Source organism: Aethina tumida, chromosome 1 (assembly GCF_024364675.1).
Source record: "Aethina tumida isolate Nest 87 chromosome 1, icAetTumi1.1, whole genome shotgun sequence".
Lineage (NCBI taxonomy): Eukaryota > Metazoa > Arthropoda > Insecta > Coleoptera > Nitidulidae > Aethina > Aethina tumida.
Genome location: NC_065435.1, coordinates 49,894,281 through 49,918,097, shown reverse-complemented (window position 1 = coordinate 49,918,097; position 23,817 = coordinate 49,894,281). Strand labels below are relative to the sequence as shown.

The 23,817-nt window shown below is 30.7% G+C and overlaps 1 protein-coding gene across 2 annotated transcripts; it reads left to right on the top strand.

Moving 5' to 3' along the window:
- Positions 1 to 1,432: 1,432 nt before the first annotated feature.
- Positions 1,433 to 23,672, top strand: LOC109595848 (guanine nucleotide-binding protein G(s) subunit alpha). Of its 2 annotated transcripts, XM_049961424.1 has the most exons (5): positions 1,433 to 2,406; positions 2,476 to 2,891; positions 15,991 to 16,326; positions 17,828 to 18,217; positions 19,319 to 23,672. In XM_049961424.1, the coding sequence occupies exons 2-5, from the start codon at positions 2,625 to 2,627 to the stop codon at positions 19,463 to 19,465; spliced, it is 1,140 nt and encodes a 379-aa protein (XP_049817381.1). In that variant the 5' UTR covers positions 1,433 to 2,406; positions 2,476 to 2,624; the 3' UTR covers positions 19,466 to 23,672. The 2 variants fall into 2 exon arrangements, with proteins under 2 accessions (XP_049817381.1, XP_019866837.1); XM_020011278.2 differs by having other exon boundaries at positions 1,433 to 2,891.
- Positions 23,673 to 23,817: the final 145 nt, after the last annotated feature.

The window sequence follows — 23,817 nt, the reverse complement described above, 5'->3', positions numbered from 1 at the left end:
TGGTTCATATTGGTCACACGAATCAATAAAGTACCAAATAAAAAGTTCCAGCCAATACTACATACTTTAGGTAACGTAGTATGCGAAAATAAAATTTTAGGAAAATTAGTACGTATTTTAAATTACGAAATATATATTTTCAATATGATAAAATTGAATTACTACTGGAAATATCCAACGCAATTTGAAAATAAGTTCCACATTGCATTGAAGGAGAAGATGTAATAAAAATATTTCTGTTACAAGTTGTAACTTTCAATTAACACATTTAAAAGACACTGAATGGAAGAGGGACGCCTCTATGAATGGCGCGACGAAATGCACTTGTGCACTCGATTCAATAGCCAGGGCCGGCACCAGGGTACGTGTAACCCATGTTACTGTATGAACAGAAAGAATGTAGATTTTTATGTAAAAAATGTATATTTTTAGGTTTAAATGAACATAATTTGTGAGTTCAGTTATTATAGTATGTTATGATTAATAAAATTAATACTACTTGCTTAGTGAACGGTCTGATGATCTTTGAAATGACTCGAATTTGATTTAATATTAGTGGCTATTAAACATGAGGCAGTGCCTCACCTATGAAAATGATTTTATTGCTGACTGTGCCTTTTATTTTCAAAGAGTAATGAAGATATTTGGTATAAAAGTGATTTTTGAGACAAAAGTATTGAATTATATTCGAATTATATGTTGTTAATTATGAGTAAATAAAAATAAAATATTTTTAATGTGCCTCACAAGACTCAAAACTCATGAGCCGCCACTGACTATTTGAGGTTCTCTTATTTTAAAAGATCTTAAGTTTAATTCAAAACTTTTTGATTGAAAAAATTGTTATACAACACATTTTTAGTTCTTGTTCAACAAAATCGATATATAAATAAAAAGTTAATACCTTAGATACCAAGTGAAATAATTCATTTACTATTTTATATTTGAAATCTTGATATTATTGGAATTATTTCAATTATTCTTAATATGTTTTTCTACTTTTTTTCATGGAAATGTGTCCAAATTCAAATCAACTCATTTTATGTTTTCTATTTTTATTGTATAATATTTTTATTTCTTTTTGTTTAAAAATTTTATAATATGAAAATTATAAATAAGTTAATTGTACTCTGTATACCGGGTGTCCACGAATTCATTAGAGAAGGACTTCTAGGACACTCGGTATATCAAAATGAGATCTGGTATAGGTAAATGGGAGGAGAGTTTTCGCATATTTTTCACCGGAAATGGTTCCGTTTTCGAATTTTTAATACCCTGTTTAAGATTATTGGATTGAATTGAAAAAATTGTATCCAAAAATTTTTCTTTTAGAAAAAGTGCCTGTCAAAAAAGAGTTGCCATTTGAAATATAAAGTAGTTAAACCTATTTTTATTGAATTATAATTTATTCCTGAAAATGTAAGTATGGATTAAGTGAGAGAAAAAGAGAGGCGGTAAATGTACTTTTGGCTGAAGGCTCCGAAATGTCCGGAGCCGCCCCTGTCGATAGGAAGGTTCGATGTTCGATTGGCCAGTTGGCGAGTGGTATAGTGGCTGATAGTGGCGGAGAGAAGGCAGCAGCAGCAGCAGCAGCAGCAAGCGGGCAGCAGGGGAATCGCGATGCAGGAAAGAACGGGCGGTAGGAATTTGATTTTGCGATTTTGAATAAGGGAATTGGCGCGAGGGTGCGCACGCATCCCGTCTGACAGTAGGTCGCGGCAGCCGTAGAACGAAGGAAGGAGCTCGTGCGCCAGTGGCGCCGTACCACAACTGCCATTGATTTGGCGGCGGACATATTCATGTGCTGAATTCGCGGACCCACCGAGTGCTGACCGCGACAAGGCGAAAACGACACGACAAGGAGTGCGGCTGCATCGGCCCGTGCCCCCCCGTAAGAATCGGTGATCCCGCCGCGACTTTGTGCCACTGCGGCTTCGAAAAGTCGATTTCGAGTCGAAAACTGACAGAAGCAGGGTGTATCGTGTAGTTTTTGTGAACACCGACAGAGCATCAAACACACAAAAAAAAATCATAGGCCAGGATCTATTTTTAAATTGACACTTTTGTGTTTGGTGTGTGCTATTTTCGATGTTTCCTCAGTAAAAATAACCCGTGTGTGTCCACCGTCCATACACATACAGGAGGAGATAGTATGTCGCGACAACTCGGCCATTTTTCGGTCGAGTGAGTGAGTTTTAATCGCATCTTGCGGAGTGCGAGAGGAGCCCTATTTGAGACGTCAGACGAGTCGGGTGCAGCTCGCCGCGATCGACGACGAGTCAGGTGTAGCGGTGCAGAGGTGTAGTGTGTCGGGATGTTGCAGCGGATCGGCCGTGGCCTCAGATGAGTGTCTGTGGTGTTGACGGCGGCGAAGAGAACGAGCAGAACCGCACGAGCACAACACAGGTCAGCACAGCCCCCAGTAGCGGTTGTAATGGTCCGCGGCCGACGGCAACCGGTTGTTTTTGTTGTTAGTTAGGTGAGTGGATGTTGTTCGGCTGTCAGTGTTGAGTGCGGGGCGTTGCGAAGACATAATAGCAGCCACGGTGGCGTCAGGTCCAGAGTGTGGCGGCCCAGTGGCCGCCGATAAGGGGGCCGATTGCTGGTGGTCCCCCTTGGCGGCCATGGGTTGCTTCGGGAATCGAGAGGCGGCCGGCCCCACCGAAGACACCAGGACTCAGAAACGTATCAGTGATCAGATCAACAAGCAACTCGCCAAAGAGAAACAGGTCTATCGGGCTACACACAGGTTGCTCCTTCTCGGTGCTGGTGAGTCCGGCAAGTCCACCATAGTCAAGCAGATGCGGATTCTGCACGTCAACGGCTTCAGCGAGAGAGAAAAGAAACAAAAGATTGAGGATATCAAGAAAAACATTCGAGATGCCATTATTGTAAGTACCTTTTAATATCTACCTGTCTCTCATCCACCTACCTTACACCAAATATCATATTTTTATACAGATATAATCCTCACTGAAAAAATTTACAACCACAAATTTAACATACATACTTCGTTAAATTTGTTAATATGTTTACACTTATTTATGTACAATCTCTGCTAAACATAACCTCGTCTTTAACAATGCCTAAATAAAATATTGGCTAATATTAAACATTAACAAAATTTGACAAATTATCAACTAAAATTTATTTGTCCTAAATTTATGTGTTTTATTTATCTACATTTTCTAATCTAACGGCGTGTAAATAAAATATAAAGCTAAATCAAATAGGATTAGGAAAATTTAGCGAAGAACCAACCAAAATCTATTTGTACTTGATGCCTGGATAGTAATTAAACTCTGCTGGCACATTTATTAACTATTCAAAATTTTATTTACTGTATATTTTAGTAGTTACTGAACTAAGTGGTTATCAAATCAATATAAAATTATGGAGACAAAAAATTTGTCATCCTCATTATTTGTATAATTTGTAAGAGTCAAAGGGCGAAATTTTTATATAACTGTTTTATAAGATGCTTCTGTATATGGTAATAATATTTTTCTAAACCCAAAAATAGACTGACACTAAAAAATAGTTTTGTTACTACGTTAAATGCATATCTAATTTTTTTTAAATTTAATTTTAAAATACACTTAAAAATTAATTTGTGTATTTTTTTTTTGCTCATAGAAATTCCATATAAAAATCCATTAATTTTTAACACCACTGAATATAGTTTGCCAATGTTATGTGTAAATATTTTGTTTTCGTTCATAAATGATTATTTCACGTCGCCTAGTGTGGATAACCAATTTTTAAGATATTGTTTTTGACTGTACGACGAGGAGAAATTTGAGCACCCTTTTAACTGGATAAAAATGCGAATAATAGAATGTGAAATACATTTAAACAGAAAATCAACTAGATTAGTAAAATCAGATAATTTTTTCACTAAAGTCTGTTTATCGAAAGGAATTCAAACAAATTTTTGATTGTTGGGACTTTTCCTCCCTTTGACAATTATGTAAGAGAATTTATAATATTGTGAAATAATGAAAAAAAAAATTGTGACAATTAATCCAGCAAATTTTTTCGCTTGAAATATTATTCAAGCACTTTGTAGTCGTTTTGTGCTTGCATCCCAGGAATTTTGCAGAAACTTTACTCTTCAAAAACGTATCCTCTAAAAATTAACGTTGTGGAGTAATTTGACATTTCGACTTGTTTGTTACGTTATGGTGATAACAAATTATAAAAATATTGGGTAAAACCTTAATATTTTCAAATAACCGCTACACATTATATATCTAAAAGACTAACAGAATATTTTACATTTAGGTGTATTATTAATTAATTTATTAAAATTATAATACGCTTATCTCAATTTATCTAACAGTTTCTAAATAAAATATTACCTAATGTTAAACATTTACAAAATTTGAAGATCCTCTCTAACAATCTCAGATAACGTAATTAGGTAACAATATTATATTTACAAAAATTATTATTTAATTAAGTAAAATACACGAAACTGGTTCTCAAAAAGCCACAAATAACTTTATGTTGCGTTATTTTTATTGTGAATAAATGAAATACATTTTTCTATTTTAATTCTAACGAACCAGGTAATTAGCTTGTTTCCGTACGATAAAAAAATTACCAGCACAATTAACAAAGCTTATGCAATTAATTTATATTTTTTAATTTTACATTCAGGTACTTACTTTATTAATAAATTCATTAAACTGATGTTTACCTTTACTTGTCTGTAAACTTTGAAACCTCCACCAATGTGTAAATAAATTTTTAGCTAATATGAAACATGATCCACAAAAAATTTACCGATAATCTTTAATTACTTTAATTAATCTCGAACGAAATTGTTTTTTTATTTAAATATTGTTTATTAATTGTAAAAACATTTAGAATTAATTATGTTTTTCTAACGGATGATATCATAAGGCGATAATTTAATAATAATAATATGCAACATTTTCTATCAAATAGACTTGTTAAATGATATTCGTTCGATAACAAGTTATTGTGAATTCTTTGACGGAATGTGATATTCACAATAAGTTAAGCTCCGATTATTAACACGCCACAGTTTATAAACACTGATAATTATTCTTGGAAACGAAACTTATCGCTAAAACCCTTATTCATTTTAAGAATATAGTATAAGCTGTTGTGACTAATTGAAACGTGTCATTTTGAAAATTGATCCAGTAAGTTTACTTTACATTGATAAAAATAAACGACCATTTAGTGACGACAGACTCACTGTTAATACTGGACGATATACTGTTAAATAATTAATATAAAAAATTAAATTTGGAGAAATGTTTGTTGTTGATTAAACTAAATTAAAATTTAACTAAAAATATACACAAGATTTCACTTACTGTGTGGTATGTCCGAATATATTAAGTTCATTTGACACCTATGGATCCTTCATTTATGTAAAACATGCATTAATTATACTCAGTGACAAAAAATTGCAACACCAAGAAGGGGGTGTTCAATGTTAATATTGTTTTAGTAAAACATAGATGTTATAGCAAGGGGTAAACGATTAAAATTTGGAAATAAAATAAGATTTTAGATTTTTCTTTAAATAATTTAGCTAATATCTAAACACTCTCTAACGGGTCTTGGCATTGATTCAATGACGTGGCCTATTTCCTCTTGAGGTATAGTATCCCAAGCTACGTATACTTCATAACTAACCTCCAAAGTCTTATGGCAAGGAAGAACATACGGCTCCACTACTTCCTGAAAATAACGTTGCGTTGTCATGTTCCTTTAGTAAAGACTAAAGGTACTACTACTACTATTTCCATGAACAATAGCACCCCATACCATAACGCTCATTGTTCAGTGCACATGTCGTTCAACATCAAACTGAGGTGTCCACCCAAGCAGTATCGGGAATCATCACAGAAGACGACTGGATGCCTTTCCACATTCCAATGTTGTTGTTTTTTATACCACTGTAGTCTTCGATGCTCAGCGGTCAGAGGTAGCAAAAGATGGGGCACATAATGCTGCAGTCCAAATGACCTTATACGACGGTAAACCGTTACAAAATGCCCTTATTCTCCCAACTAGTCAAAGATCTAATTGTCAAAAATCGGTTTTTGAAGGCCATAAGTCTTAGTTAGACGTTGATCTGTGCCCCTTCGACGTCCTGTGTCGAATATTCTCTGATTTTGGGCACTATCAAATCACGCTTGACAACACCTTAACAGTAGTTGGATGTCTGTTAGTGCGATTACCGTGTAGAAATGAAAAATCCACCTCCAGTAGACCAATAATTGGGCCTCTTTCAAATTCACTTAGCTGGCGACAAATTTCACGTACTCGCTCTCTAGGCATTTTAACATTAACATCGATATTTGATCCAACCAAACAGTTTAATTTTTTAAAATAACAAAAAAAACGAATAACAAAATTTATTTGAATTGTGGTAAAAAATGAGTTTACACATATCAATACAAATTTAAATTGTGTACTCCTTGCTATAACATCTATGTTTTACCAAAAGAATATTAACACCTCGTTCTTGGTGTTGTAATTTCTTTGTTAGTGGGTATATGCATATTATATGAATGTGAATGTTAAATTATAAAAAAAATCAAACTTTTCGTTATTAATTAGTTTCAATGTAATTAAAAATTTGAGTGAAGATCGACAGACAATGAGTGAATGTAATCAACGACCACAGGAAATCAAAAAACGTTTCTAGACATTAGAATTGTTATAGATTCATTGGATAATTATACATTCTTAAATAAATAGACCAACTACTCTGCGTGTTATTATTACACTGACACTTTCTATAAACGTTTACAAATTTACCATTTAACAGCTATTAATACGCATATGTCATATTTAAAGAATAGTCGAGTAATTCAAGGTCCATAAAATTATAACCGATGCATGCAAACTTTTTAAAACTGCAGCAATTAACTTTTCCATCTAAAATGTGTACCTCGTAAGTGTTATGTAGATTTATACGGATTAAACGAAACGAATATATTTAACTTCGACTGTAACCATGTTGACAAATGAATCGAGGTCAACGAATTGCAATTTTCAAAACAATTTACAATAAAGAATGACTTCCCAGGAAAATCGTGACTACATGTGAGTTTAATTTTATGACTGTGTAATAGGATCAAATTTTAATTGAAAAAAAATCACCTCGAACGAAACTCAATGATTATTATGCAGTCAATGATTTTTATCTGAGTTTAACAAACGAAATGAAAACGTTCGGTTGATAATAAATCTTCGTCAGTTTCACCGAGCTCGTGCTAAGTATTGCAAAATCGATATGTGTTAGATATTTATTAAGGAAAGTTGAATGAAGAAATTAAATCACGAAGGAAGTACTTCATCGAGTGTTGAAGACTCTTTAGTTGCTTTATTTATTGTAAAAAATGTTTGATTAATATCATCCGATCTTTGATGAACGTGATTTATGTTCGGAACAATCTCCTTTTTAAATCGGCTTATTAATGAAAAATGAAGCTAAGTGATATGCACTCGGCATTAATGTAAATTAGTGGTTTGATTTATTGAACTTTTTAAATCTGTTTTAATTGATATTTGTTGAAAATTAATGATGATAGATGGTTTTAGGTATTAGATTAAAATAGTTTCGGCTTGTTAAGTTTGTCGCAGTTCGGAATGTTCAACGCCACGTACTTTTGTAATTAATAATTTACGAAGCCTTTATATTAATTAATATTTAAAATGCCTACGGTCCCATAAAATGCATTCACTTAAGATTACTCAAACACGTAATTTGTTTGAATGGTTTCACTTCATTGGATAATTATAGACCGTCATTTTCAGGGTAAAAATTTTTAATAGCAATTTAATGACTGTGTCATTACGAACATGCCACCGACAATTAAAAGCGAAAAGGAACAGATGTGTCTCCCACAAACAAATATAAATTTTAATTTCAATAAACACTTGTTGGGGAAACTGGTCAAGTAAATCTAAAACACATAACAATTATTGAAGCACCGACGGTCGTTTAAAAAAGGACACTGACACAATAAATTATTTTTAGAATCTAGAAATATCTACGATTCTTAAGTGAATCACTAAAAATGTTTAATAAATATATGTCATCTCTTTCTTCTGTGTCTCTAGATATTATACGGTCTAGCCAATTAATTATTTATTTATTTTTGATCGTAATAATTAAATACATACTTTCATCGTAACGTCATTTGGAGCGCTATTGTTGTCTTTCGTTTGTTGTATAATCAGGTGAATTTATACAAATCCATATTATAATCGAATTGCATCATATAATTTTGTATAAATATATATTATTTAAATATTCTAAAAATTTCTACACTCCGTTTTTATTTCAATTTAACATTTTAAAATGTTATTATATTAAATTTAAATTTGATTATTTGTATTGTATCTGAATCCTTTCATTAGAATTTATCATTGTAATATTTATTTAATTCAAATTAAATGTGATAATTTTAGTTAATATTGGTAAAATTTAAGTGTATGATGCCCCTTTTCAATTTCAATTTATTGTGTCATTATTTAATTTATCAATTTTAATACAAAAATGATTTTTAATTTTTTCATTCATTAGATTTATATTTTATCATATTTTATAATTTATTTGAAAACAATGTTTTTAATCATGTAAATATAAAACAATTTGAATATGATTCTGACTATATTTAATACTCGTATATTTTTTATTCACTGTTTTATGTAAAATATTAAGAAGATTTGTATAAAAATTTAGTAAATTACAAAACAATGCCTTAATAGTAATGATTGATTTCAAATGAATTTCTAATTAATTGATTACTTTACATAACTTAACAATGACACAATTTTGATAAATATTTACTCATTGATTAATATACAGTGTGGCCCATAAAATTTTTGTCCGATTTTGACAATTTTTTTTCAATTGTCAGTCATGAAAATATAGACAAAAGGTTACCAAAAACATACGAGGTAACCATGAAAATTGAAGAAATCATATTAGCAATTTTTTTATAGAAAATTTAACTACCTTACTGGATTAAGCACCCCTGAAATTGGTACCAAATTTCATAAAAAAATTACCCATATTCATAAGTTTGTCGAAAAATTAAAGATCATATTCTTTTTATGAATTTATTTTTTTTATTCAATTAGTCTATATAATAAACTATCAAAAATGGCACAGAATATCTTATTTTTCAATAATATTGGATACCTGGATATATTTTTCAATATATTGGATATACTTGTACTAATGCCTAAATTTTAATTACTTCCATCGTTCAATTTATTTTCATTATACATTAATTCTACCACAAACTTATATTATATTATATATATATATATATATATATATATATATATATATATTAAGCACCTTCTGAAATGGGTATCTACTAAATTTCATAACTTCAATTTTCATGACTAAAAAATTACCCTGAAGATTTTCATTTTGAACAGAAAAACGTGATATTTTGACAATTAGTACATATTTTCATGCTTTACAATTGAAAACAAAGTTTGTTAAAATCGGACAAAAATTCAAAATATTGTACATTGTTAGACTTCAAAAAATTACGTAAAACTCTTGAAACATCCAATTATGCCATATTTATTTTAATCTCAATTTAGTTTTTGAACAATTAACAACATAAAATAAGCTATATACTAAATGGAGATGTGAAAATACTTAGAATTCAATACTTTTATCGTTTAATTAGTATGAAAGTATTATAATCAGTAAAGTAACATTTGCATGTGAAACATCATTTAAACTGCATATAAAACATTTCAACTATTTTTAGAACAGTAGGATTTAAAATAAATTGTTTTATTTCTTGTTCACGAAACTGATAACGTACCATAAATTTATATAAAGAAACGACCGTGTGCAATATAAGATATTAAATTTCACTGGCGTGATTCTCGATTATCACCCGATGCAATTCTTTTCGAATCGATAAAGGGTATCGAATAGCACTGAAATTTTTAATGTGACGACAAGACAATAAAAATATACAAGCGTTATGAATCATGATTCGATTAGTTCTGGCAATATTAGTGATAAAAATCGCTAACAATACAAAATAGAATTGATTTAGATATAGCACAACAGCTCGCTGTATCTATGCAGAATTTGGCTGTATCTATCAAATATTCGTTAATAATCCCATAACAATTATTTGTTAAATTATTTAGCACGTATTGCAATGACGACGTGGAATTTTAATTGGAGATAATGGAAATTAACAAAATTTGTGTTATACGGGGTGTTATTTTACTCATATCGTGTAACTGAGAAGGACTATTTTGGGAAATTGTTTGTATGTTAATCTTTGATTAACACTAAAATATTAATTTTTACTGTGTGTATTTAATTTTATTCCTCCACATTAGAAAACAACATTTTTTAAAGTATTTTCTAACTCTTTGTGGCACAGAATCAAATAAATAATGAAAAATTATTCGTTATTTATATGATACTATTAATAAAATTTTAATAATCATTCAGTTGATTGGAATCAATATCTTCAATTAACGTCTATTGCGGCTATATGTATAATATGAATACAAATTATAATAATTATATTTATCAATCCATCATTAATAAAATAGTTATTTATAAAAGTGCCCAATTTGTCAGCACGTATTTATTAGTTGTTACCTTAATTATGTCTATAAACTGAACGATGTAAAATATTTTAAACAATAGCTTATATTGGATTATTGGTCGAAAATAAAATACGACACGACTCAGTGTTAACGGATATGAAATATCATAATATGATTTGTGACACAAAATGTGTGCAGAACATTTTGTATGCTAATTTTAAGTCGGCGATCCTTAAATTTAAACAATATTTTATACGTGCTAAGGATTAAATTCCAGCAGTGAAAATGTGAAGGTTTTTTTCCTGTCAGTCAGGTTTTAAAAAGAATTTAGACATAACCGAAGAGCTTGCAACTCGCCGAACTTAAAATCAATAACGGGAATCGGGAGCGAGACACAGGTGAATATTTTTCCTCAATCCAATCTCGGCCACCGGTTTTATTTAATGTCTGTTAATGGTCGAATTTATGGAGTTGGTGCGTTTGTCGAATGGGATGATGGTAGCGTTGGATGTGTGTCTGTGCGAAAAGCATCCGGTGCCCAGGAGACAATCAGAAATATTTTATTTGATAAAAATAAATTCCGTATTTTTAGTTTGAAATCCGCTAAAATTATTTTATGGCTGCATAGCCCAATGACAAGTGTAGTTTGTAATTTACCGCAAATACTTTTTACAGCAACATTAACGCGTTATTTTTATTAATGATAATGTTCGTTATCAGACGTTCTGTTTGATTAATGCTGCACTAAAAATATTTTTTCGCCGCCGTTCGAATTTCCGTCCGGCCAAAATAGACGACTTGTGAAATTTTTAAGATAGATAATTCTTAATTATAGTTTCGTGTCTAATTAATGGTTCTATTTTTATACTATAATAGTACACCGTTTGGAATTGTAAATGTTTGATATGATTTTACAATGACAAAATGATTCAATGCGGCGCGCGAGATTGTTATGAAACCACTAACCTCCACGACTAAAAATATCGTTTCGCCCGAATATGGGTGTGCTTTTACCATTTACATCGGTCAGATTTTGAACGATTACGGGCCCCGGTGTGTGTGTGTGTGTTGCAAGCGTGAGACAAGCGAGATACAAAGAAATGGTATTAACGCGGCTAATTTTCGAGAACAATTCCAAAATTGGTCACAGAATGTTGCGACACGTTTTCCACTGCGTTCGGTCGTGGTCAAGGTGATTGTGAAAATTCGTTTGGGAACGTGAATTATCCCAATAAATGTATATGCTTTGATAATAATAACGGTCTGCAAAAATACATACCCATATTGTTATCAATCATTTCTCATAGATTAGGCAAAAAAATAAGTTGCATCATCGTGGAGTAAAATACATTTTCTCTTAAAATTCGTCAAGAGACAAGAAGGTGTGAGTTTAAAAATTACGGTTTATATAAACGCAGTCATTTGGTCTTCGCAGCTGGAAGTTGGCAATTAAATTGCGCATGCGTAAAACTATAATGAAGTTTAGTTCAATATTTTCTGTCTCATTCTGGTGTGAAGTTGTTAGCAAATGAGTTTTTGCAGATAAAAGTTAATGATTTACTTTATTACTCTTTTAAACATATAATTATTAAAAATGAGTTAATTATTTAACTAGATTATTTTTCAAATGGAATATATTTTCGATGCATTTGAAGATATTTAATATTGTCGTCTATGAAATTTGGTTTTTAAGAACATTAAACAGAATAAATTATGAGCTACGTCCTCTTTGTATCATAGACAAAAATCGACGAAATCTACGAGAACCATTAGTGTAACCCCTAATTATAGCAACTAAAATATATTAAATATATGAGCTGAAACATGTATATTATTGTTCCTTCTCTGTTAGTTGTATGCAACTGGTCAATTTCTTTAAAAAAATTCGTTGTTTTTTTATTTTTCAATGGACAATGGAAATTATAACAACTTTTTACTTTATGGTTTTTCATTGCTCCCTGTGAATTTAAATCGATTATTTGCTAGAGGTCTTATTACAATTATTTAATCATTGGCCGAAGTGAAACTGTAAGAAAAATTATAATTCATAGTTCCCAAGACCGAGAGAAACAAGAAGATATGACTAAGAATTTATGGTTAAATATTTTAGTTGTTTTCTAATTATTAAACAATCTAGAGAAACTGGATAAGTGGTAGCTACGAAAAAACTTGTCTAAGTTCGAAAAACTTGAAAGAAATTCGATAACTAGATAATTCGAATTTTATCGTCAATTGAAATTAAAGCTAACCTGGAGGAAATAGGATTTGCTGAAATTAGTTCAAGGACTGTGAGAAGATGTGGATGAGGGTTCGTTTGATCCCAGACCTACAAGGAAAACTCTACTAAAAATGTGAAAGTTTTATTTTGACTTCTTAGGATCACATTCACTTGATCGCAGAACAGTGAGGACGATTAGTTTTTAGTGAAGAGTTAAATTTAATTTATAAAAACAATTATGGTTTTGCTTATGTTAAGCAACTCAAAAATATAGTAAATTTAAATATAAATTGTCAAATCTATGTCACGAAGATGGATCAAAATTATAAAACATAGTGTTAATGTTAAATTAAATCACGCAGATTTATTAATTAAAAATCTCTTCCAAAAATAATGTTGCTATGTTTATGTCCGGCTCAATTCAGAAAAATAAATGTAACTTTTTATTGAATAAAAAAATAGTAGTAGTTTTTATACTGTATAAAAAATAATAGTAAATTAATTTTATTTTGCCAGTTTACATTAACAAAAGCGTACGACTACAATATTTAACATTTCAAAAGGTTGATAATTATGACCACCACTGTATAACAAATTTTTCATTAATATTACTATAATTATTAATCAACGATTATCTAGACACAAATATCACGATATTTGTCCTTATTTGTTTAGAAACTTTCTCTTACCTTACATGTAACGAGCAATATTTTTATGTGAATTCAGAGAAAAATTGCGACAAAAATTTATTCCGTAAAATTGGTCAACTGAAAGTTTCAAATAAGTTATTTTCTTTTGTAGTCGGGTGAGTTTCTATTTTTATCTTTCACTTGTGTATTCTACAAAAATTTACCACAAAAGATATTATATTTATGAATATCTTTGTAGTATTCCGTGCGTATGAAAATATAGTAAAAGTCCTGTTCTTTGTGTCGATTGAATAAAAATTCCCGTAACCTATATATTTTTTTAAAATAATGCACATGTCAGCTGATGTTATCCTATTACATCGACTTGAAATATTCTGACACAATTTCATACAAAGCCATTAATTATTTCATAAAATTGTATGACTGAAAAATTGAATTTAATTGAAACTTTACATTGTGTCTTGGTTGTTATTAAATGGACCATTATATACGGGACAACCTAGATACACTATCATACGTTCACACTTGTTAAATGAGCTTTTAGACAGTGATAAAAAATTCATGATATTACAATCAAAGTTAATAAAAAACTTGGTTGATAATGATTAGTTAATAAAACACTCAGTGACTCGAGACATGAACAAAATCAGATGGTCTGCGTCCTCCGACGTAAGATGTTCCAGATATGTTGCAGAAACTTCTCTACGTCAACTCAATTACTGTTGCAAACCTGTGTGGCAATAGCCCGAGAGCTCAGCCAACGATATCTCTATCGTTGATAGATAAATATTTTGGGGGCCAGTCAAGTGTTTCTGTACCAGATTCATCTAAAAACTGTAATGTGTGGTGGGTTGTATGAGGTCTGGCATTATCCTGTTGGAAAACTGGGTGTGGGCGGGCTTTACAGGTATGATAAATCAACAGGTTGTAAAATATCACTGATGTAATGAGCAGATGTTACTACTTCTACTTCTGATAAATACTATGAATGATCTGCTTACCAAGCAAATGGATGGTTCCAACGGAAAAATTATGTTTTGCCTCTAATCTGTCTCTTCAGTGTTGGTCAGGAAAAGTACTCCTTCAGCACAGTTCACAACTGATTCTGATTGGATGTGGTTCACTCAAAAAAGAAGGATAAGCTTGCTACAGTTGTATACCTGTAGCTCTAACAAAATCATGACGGATTTGTTGAATTTATTCGTGTTTTTTAAACATAACTCATTCCAGTACCAATCACTCGACCCTTTTCAAATTCCGATATTAGTTTACAACGGTTTGGTGCACCGTGATATTTTAACACTTTAACAAAACTACCGGAACGTTTAATGGCATACGATAAACATCTCGCAGGTCGATTTAACTTACGGTTTTTAAATCTGTCTGTTTAGGAATTCGAATAAAAAACTTACTATAAACATAAAGATAAACAAACCGAAAATCGCTTTTTTATTTAAGTTAGCTAAGCTAAACAATAAATATATTTTCTGTTCTGTTTAAATATATTTAAAGGGGATTTTATTGTTTTGTTTGGATTTCTACATTTTAGAAGAAAAATGAGTAATTTGAGTTTTTTAGACAATTTGTCATTTTTGGAAATTTTTAGAAGAAAAAAAAATTCTTATTCAATTTTGATATAATTATAAATACATATATATCAGGATAATTATTAGGGATAATTATCGAGGCATGTTGGATATCAGGATAATTATCAAAGAATGGGTATAAAGATAATTATTAAGGACAATTAAGTAAGATTATTATGAACGAACTCATTTTGAAATAAATTTTAAGAAACCCTTTTTAGAAGCTATTTTATATGTATTATATAATATTTCTAATATTAGATGGAGTACTAGAAATAGAATAGAATAAAAATTGATATCAACTAATAATATAATAAAAATACATGATTTAATGGAGAAAATATTGAAAAAAATAAAAATAACCAAAAACCAAAAATAATAATAATTTTTGTCACAAATTTAGATAATTGACAATTAAAATTGATTTATACTAAAAAAGAAAATAAAATTACTACAATAATTTTTTTGATGATTAATTAGATAATATGTTATAGAAAATTTTTATATAATCGAATTGTATAACCATTGATAAAAACGTATTCATTCCTTTCTTATACATCACATGTGTCAGATCGATGTTGTATAATCTCAGTTATGTACAGTTATTGAATAAAAACCGTCATATCAAGTGTATCTAAAATTTAGATATAAACTAGTTTTTTGGACACGGTGAATTCATTGCTAATGACAGACAAGTTGTTCGAGACAACCTAATAATAATCTAAATTAAGCAGAATCGGTATATTTAAAACTCGATGTGTTTTAACGACGTCTATTTCGAGTTGTTAGATAAAACTATTCAAAAAACTCGTTTTTATCTTTTTGTTTTCGTATTATTATTATTAATTTAAAAATAGCCACACTCTCTAAAATTAAATTTATTATTTTATTATATTATTGTGCAGAATGTAATAATAATAATTGATGACCCTTACAGACGATATCGGGCGCCATGTCAACGCTATCGCCTCCGGTGCCGCTGGAGAAGCCGGAGAACCAGGCGCGCGTGGACTGGATCCAGGACTGCGCCACCGGCCCGGACTTCGATTACCCGCCGGAATTCTACGAGCACACCGAGGCCCTCTGGAAGGACCGGGGTGTGCAGGCGACGTTCGAGCGCAGCAACGAGTACCAGCTGATCGACTGCGCAAAGTACTTCCTCGACCAGGTGCACATCATCAAGCGTCCGGATTACACGCCCACCGAACAGGATATACTGCGTTGCCGTGTCCTGACCAGCGGCATCTTCGAAACGCTCTTCCAAGTTGATAAGGTATAAAACTAGAGGCGTAAAGAGGTGCTGGTTTGATCTGACCAATGTAGTGTTTCCACTTAAGATGGACCTCCGTAGCCTTGACGCTTGTGACTTAATTTGAATCAATTTTGGCTCAAAAGATAGATCAGAATGAATGAATATTCTGCATCATCTAACTGAGATATAATAATATAATTTTTACTACAGTCACAAAATGTATTTTTCTAGTTTTAAAGATATTTAAACAAGTAATGTCTGATTGTAAGAACTAATATTTCATGTCTCTATTTAATATTCATTGTTTAGTTCGTTGAAGAAATAAATTTATAGAATGATTTTGTACTCATTTTATGAAATTTGGTTTTGTGCCCATTTCTAATGTTATATATTATTATCAAAAATAAATGTCTATGGGGGTTTCTATTACACTTCATGTATCAGCTTACCAAATAGTGGAGGTCTTTGCTCCACTAACAAAACAGGTAATGAGACTTTTACCAACTACTTGTCCCATTTGAAATTTTTGAAAAATTTTGTAATTTTTTATATTTTAAATTAGTCCGTCTAGCAACCCTAAAATATGGAACATAGATGTTTACTAAAAAGGTTTTTTTTTTAATTTGAGAAGTGAATTATTTTAAATGAAATTTCACTTTGAAAATTAGAAATAAAAATTGAATTTTATAGAAAATAGTGGTGTTAGACCCCCTGGCATTTTAATAACAAAATATTTTCCATCTATTTTTGATTAATTCCATATCTGTTTAATTTAAAATAAGTGAGATGTAGCTTAAGACCTCTACTATTTGGCCAGCTGGTATATAAGATACATTAAAGAAACTATTTTATACAATTACAAAAATGTGAGTCAGTTTATCCTAAAAAATAAAGTTTAATATTTATTTTTCTTAGTTAAATTAAGAAGTTAGTTTTTGTAATGTGAATTTTCAAATCCAAAAATAATAGAAAACATTTAGAACATTGAATATTATTATTTATTGTAGTATACATCTATTTTTGTTAATTTTGTATAGTTTATTGTTAGAAAAACTGCTAAACTCATTAAAGTTTTGAAAATTTAATTCACTAAATGTGTAGTTTTATATTTGAATTTGAATTGTTTCAATTTAGAAATGGAATAAATAATATCATTCGTCATTACGACAAGTCATTATTTTGATTGTGTATTTTACTATTATTTTTCCAGATGAATCATACATGAGTTTGCAGTAATTAAAAGTTGTTTAATTTTTCTAACCAAACATAATGATAACAATTATAAAATAAGTAAATTATTTGTTGCACTGAATTTTTAAATAATTAAAAGGTATTTTTACATATTACATAATGCATAAAAAATATATCACTATATTAAAAAAAATTAAAATTTCTCTTAGTTAATCTTACTTGATGGATTTTACTAGATAATTTTTTAAACTCTGTGTTTTTATTTTATACTGCCATACAATTATATTATATTATTTACAAGAATTGATTAAAATGCTCGTGTACTTCGCAGGTCAACTTCCACATGTTCGACGTGGGCGGTCAGCGGGACGAGAGGCGGAAATGGATCCAGTGCTTCAACGATGTGACCGCGATCATTTTCGTGACGGCGTGCAGCTCGTACAATATGGTGCTGCGCGAGGATCCGACGCAGAATCGACTGCGCGAATCGCTGGACCTATTCAAATCGATTTGGAACAATCGCTGGCTACGCACCATCTCCGTCATCCTTTTTCTCAACAAACAAGATCTGCTGGCCGAAAAGATTCTGGCGAACAAGAGCAAGCTGGAGGACTATTTCGGCGAGTTCGCGCACTATCAGACGCCGCCCGAGGCCCAGAACGAGGCCAACGAGCCGACGGAGGTCTTTCGGGCCAAGTACTTCATAAGAGATGAGTTCCTGGTACGTATCCGTCTTTCAGCTACCAACCAACGGTTGTCCCAAATGACACGGACTGGTAAAAATGTATTTTTTGTACAGGATGAGCTCAAATATTGAATTTACTTGCTTGGAAAGATTGTTGGCACTTACATTTGATAGTTATATATGAACTCCAATCATGGATGAACTACTTATATTTAAAGTGCCTTCGAATGAAGTATAATGTCAATTAGTAACTAGTAAATTTTAATTTTTAGAACATTTAATTATTTCACAAATACAATTTTAAATCACAAATTACCATTAGAGAGCTGTCATTATTACTACAATTCATTTTACTGAGACATAAATGAAACAATTCACAATTATAAAGGAATTTACTAGATAAATCTGATTACTTTAACCAGAAGATAATAATGAGTATTAAAATAATTATAATTTATGACAGCATCCTACTGTGTGAAGCCTTTAAAAGGTATTACAGGAAAGTAAAAATGATAGCTAGGAAATTGTAGTACTACACTTATAAGTTTTAATTTTCATAACATTTAATTCTCTCATAATTACAATGTTAAAGCAGAAATTGCTAACCTAGAAATGTTATTTTTAGTAAAAAGCAATATTATAGCGAGACAAACGAAGCAACTGACAATTAAAAAGGAGTTTAATACGTAAGCTTTGATCACAGCAAGGAAGTTATTATACAAAAGTTGAAGGAAATTAAAAATTATATGCCATCGTTTGATAAAACGTTGTTGTTCGTAGAATGCGAATAATTCATTTAGGTTAATGTCGTCATAGCACCGCGATCTTTAAATTTTAACAATATATGCTACTTTTAAAAATGCTACATACTGATAAACCTGTAAATGAAAAAGATATTTTTAAATACATGAAATGCAAATCACAAAATGACTCATTCATTCGTGCAACCGATGCATGTAGAAAACGTATTTAGTTTTTTACACTTCAATAACCATAAAGATGTAATTCAATTGCCAATCGAGCGTAAAATGAATTCCTTGTTTTAATCCATAAAACCAGATTAAAACGTGTATCTATTATTGTCGGATTCTCAGTGTAAAAACGATTAATATTAATAGTTGTTTTTTTTTATTTCAGCGTATAAGCACAGCCTCTGGTGATGGCAAACACTACTGTTATCCCCACTTTACTTGTGCCGTCGATACGGAAAATATCAAGAGAGTGTTTAATGACTGCCGTGATATCATTCAGCGTATGCATCTTCGCCAATACGAACTTTTATAACCGCCCACCTGTTTTTGTAGTCATCCCCCATACAAGCCCGTCTCTCCCAACCTCCACTATCCTGTCTACACCCGCCTCGTTTGTTGTTTTTACGTCTGGATACTTCTGGTTACTCTCGTCTCCAACGCTGAACGTCTGACTAACGTAGATGTTTTCGCTCACTTCCATGTTATGTTTGCTAGGGACCGTCGTCATATTTTGACTCAAATAGTAAGAAGTAAAATTATATATGATTATATATATATTATATAGTAGGGATGAATGTTCCTTTCAGTTTTAATTAAACATTATTTGGTAAGAATACAGTACCAAGACCATTATTTTTTATTTCTTTATACATTGACTTTATATAAAGCGTACTCTTGAACATTGTAGGGTATAAATTTAAGTGTATGCTGAATATTTTACTTTATATACACTTAAGATTCAATGCACAAGTTAGTCTATACAAGTATACCTGCGAATATACATGATAATGAAACGCAAAAATTACAGTTTTGTGCTATTGCATTTAAACGGGTATTAATTACATAATAGGATACAATTAACACAATTTATGATGTACATGAAACTAGAAAAATAATGATATGTTCCATTTAGGTTAATGTGTGATGCATTTGTCCTCTTGGTACGGTATTCCGAACAAATACGCTATTTATCACTGTCGTCCAAAATTTATCGCCGGTCTCCACTTTTTCGTTTCTCTGAAAAAATGAAAAAAAAAATATATAAAAATAAATAAATAATCTCAGCAGTCGTGACGCAACAGTAGGACCAACATTTACAACGCAATATTATCGTTAGTTATCACATGACTGGCCAATCGTAAAGTGGGCACATCGTTGCATAAAGTGTTACAAAGAATTGGTCGATCTCTGAAATGGATGAAATGCGAATGAACTTCCGACCCCGAACATAGGACTCGTCAAATAGAGTACAAATTACGAACATGAATTTATATCGGTTTCCCCTTCTCCCATTAAACGGATCATTTTTCAAGCCAGTTACATGAATGTACAATATAAAAGTCGATTGATTAAATTGATTTTCTAGAGACCAAAACTCGTTTAAAAAAAGTTTTTATTCAAGAACGCCAATAAAATGAAATGTTGTTATTGCCACGTTATCGTTGAAGTTGCATTATGTTTAAATACGTGCATTTATGAAATTTTATGTGTATTAAGTGTATTGTATGTTCATGTGTAAGCGCCTGACACGCTGATATTCGATACATTTCGTTTTTCTTGTTTTGTGTACCTGTTATTCGTTGAGCATTGTGCCAAAAATATTGTCAAGGACTACATTATAAAGGTGCGTGTCTGACGTTTATAATTGAGTTTTTATTTGGTTTTAAATTGTGATTAAATATGTATAGAATCCATTTCCAAAAATACCTATTATAAACCTGTTGAGACGTTATTCAATTAACGTTATTATTTTTTTTATTTACGTTAACATATTTTTACAGACATTTTTATATTTATTGTATTTGTTTTGTTTTGTATAATATAAACCTATTGTTAGTGCAATATTTTTTTCGTCGATGCCTAGAGTAATTTAAACTGGTCGTTTTTTGTGTTTATTTGCTTTGTGTCACTAAAAATTGTATCTTTTCAACTAGACGAGGTAAAAAAATGAACATCTTTATTTTATAGTGAAGTACTTAAGTGTAATGTGTAGATGATACTGTAATGCATTTAACTATAAATAAGTTTAATATTCTATAGAAGACACTCGTATTCAATAATTTCCTGTCTTGAAACTTCGACGACATAAGGGGTCACAACCACGTTACATGTATTCTTTGATTCCGTCAGTTTTCGACGTGTTTCGGCTCACTGTCTCATGATTTATTTTGAGTGAGCCAATCTGTTGATTAGATACAAATTTTAGTGGCGACAATTCAACACACAACGTGTAACATGAGTTAGCAATGGAGACTATGTTTAATTTTTACAAAAATAAAAAACTGTAGATGCACAAAAAGAGTGTAAAGTTTAGATTTATGTCCAAACTAAAAACTTGTAAATTAAGGTATGGAAACTAGTGTAATAAAGTACATCACTTATAGATGAATGTTGATGCCATAGTTGACAATGAAAGTAACCAAACGTGGATACATCTCTGTAAATAGAAAGTACTTCTGTTTACTTTATGTATGGTGACATTATGATAAATCTTGGAAAATAGAAACTTACAAAGTGTAATACTAGTGATACTGTAGACCAATACAAAAAATCACCATTCTTCCAAAAATAAATAAATTAAATGTTATCGTCTATTATCTGGTCTTTGAAATTTTGTCACTAAATAACCGTGTTTGGTTGATTTGCATTGATACCAAAGGCATTTTTGTAAATTTCATGTCCTTAGTTGATCCTTTTTATTTTTTCAAACTGTACCTCTTTGTTTTTTTTTAACATCTTTTGTTTATACGCAGATTTGTCACTCCGATGAATTCATGCTTTTATTAGTTCTGTAGTGACTAATTAATAATAAATATATGTGACGCTAGTCTAAGAACGAAAACGGTGAAATTGCGTGCTTCAATATCCGCATAGGCCAAACCAAGTGTGGACGAGTTTCGCTGTTTTAGTTATAAAAGTTTACTGAATGTTATATTTGTTAATAAATTATAAATATTTATATCTGTAAGTGGGTCTGTGGTCAAGTAGTAGAATGTTTCATGTTCTCAATTTCAATTGCTTGTATCATATTTAACACACTACTGAATGTATAATGTTATAGTAAATGGACAAGTCGTTGAGTAGTTGATGGTTTCGGACGACCTAACCTGGCTGATTTTATTTTTTATTTTTAATTCAAAGCAGAAAATTATTTTGCACAAACCATCAACCATCTCAAACTTGCTGCTGTCAATTTTACTTCTTGACTATACACACACTAAAATGAGATCGACGGATCATGTAATATCAACATATTGCTGTGTTATTGTTTTTTGTTATTATATTTAATATTATTACATAGAGATATGTTTACATATGTTAGACCTCAACCTAACACGTTTTTTTAAATGACATTTCTCAGCAATAAACGCGGCATATTAACGTGACTTTTTAAAGCGAATTATTTTAATAATCACTTTGTACATTTGCATTTTATGTTTGTGTTTTAAAACAAATTTCACGTAAATACGACGCAATTATGCTGATTTTCCTATTTGGTAAAGAATATTTTTATTTTTACGAGTACTGCCTAAATAGATTCAAATCTTTTACTGCTTTAATTTTCTGTAACAGCTATAAATTTGAGGAATATTGAATTCGCAGAGACATATTGTCAAATGTGTACTAAAAGCAAGTATTCTTATGTACAAGAAAATTACCACATGTAAATTATATATGTAGAGGTCAATAAAAACAGAATGGTGATATTTAAATAATAGAAGATATTTGAAATTAAAAAGAATATAATATATCGTAAGGAAACGATTTTGACTATGTTTCTTTTCTTCACACTTCAATGTTATAGTTTTTACTAGAAATGACCAAATCTAAAGTAACTGCAATATATCATTATAATTTGTCCTTGGATAAAAATAGTAATATGCTGATAGGCTACATCAACTGTCTACCCTTTCTCCTACTCATACCAGATTGAGGGAAGTTTCCCCAATAGGTTTAATGAAAAATGCACAACTGCAGTATAAAAAGCAATTTTGTGTAGGAACGATTGATCCCCAATTGTATCCCTCATATTTATCAGATGATTGTACACGTTCTACTTATACATACAATTTCTATGAAATTAATTCATTTAGAGATTCACTAATGAAACCAATGTGTATTTAAATATTTTCAAAGGATGGCTCATTTATACAATTAAAATTAATATTATAACTGAATGGCTAGTCTCAATATGTACAATGGTTTTATTAAAAGGACGATAAATATGAGGGATCTGGTCCTGAGCCATATTCTCCCTTCTCCCTAAAACTATGAATGGAGTGTACTGTACACATGATGAATATGTGAGTGAATAAAAATAGTTGTGAGCTGAAATAAGCAGTATTTTTTTGTTTTATTTGTTTATTGTTTTCGCCAATATTGTATATGTGAACACAGTGAGTGGTTCATAGCATGTGCTGTTTGATAAAAACTGCCTGTAATGAATCGCGTATCTATAAATATATAAATAAATATGAAATTATGTAACTAAATGAACTGTAATAAATATGTCTTATTTATATTAAGTGTTTGCTTGGTTTTGAGTTCATTTACACATTTTTTTATTTGTGAACATATTTCTTTACGAAACGTAATGTTCTACTGTATAGTGAAGAATTTGGAATATTTGATCAAAGCTTTATATTAAAATTAGTGGGTAGGTAA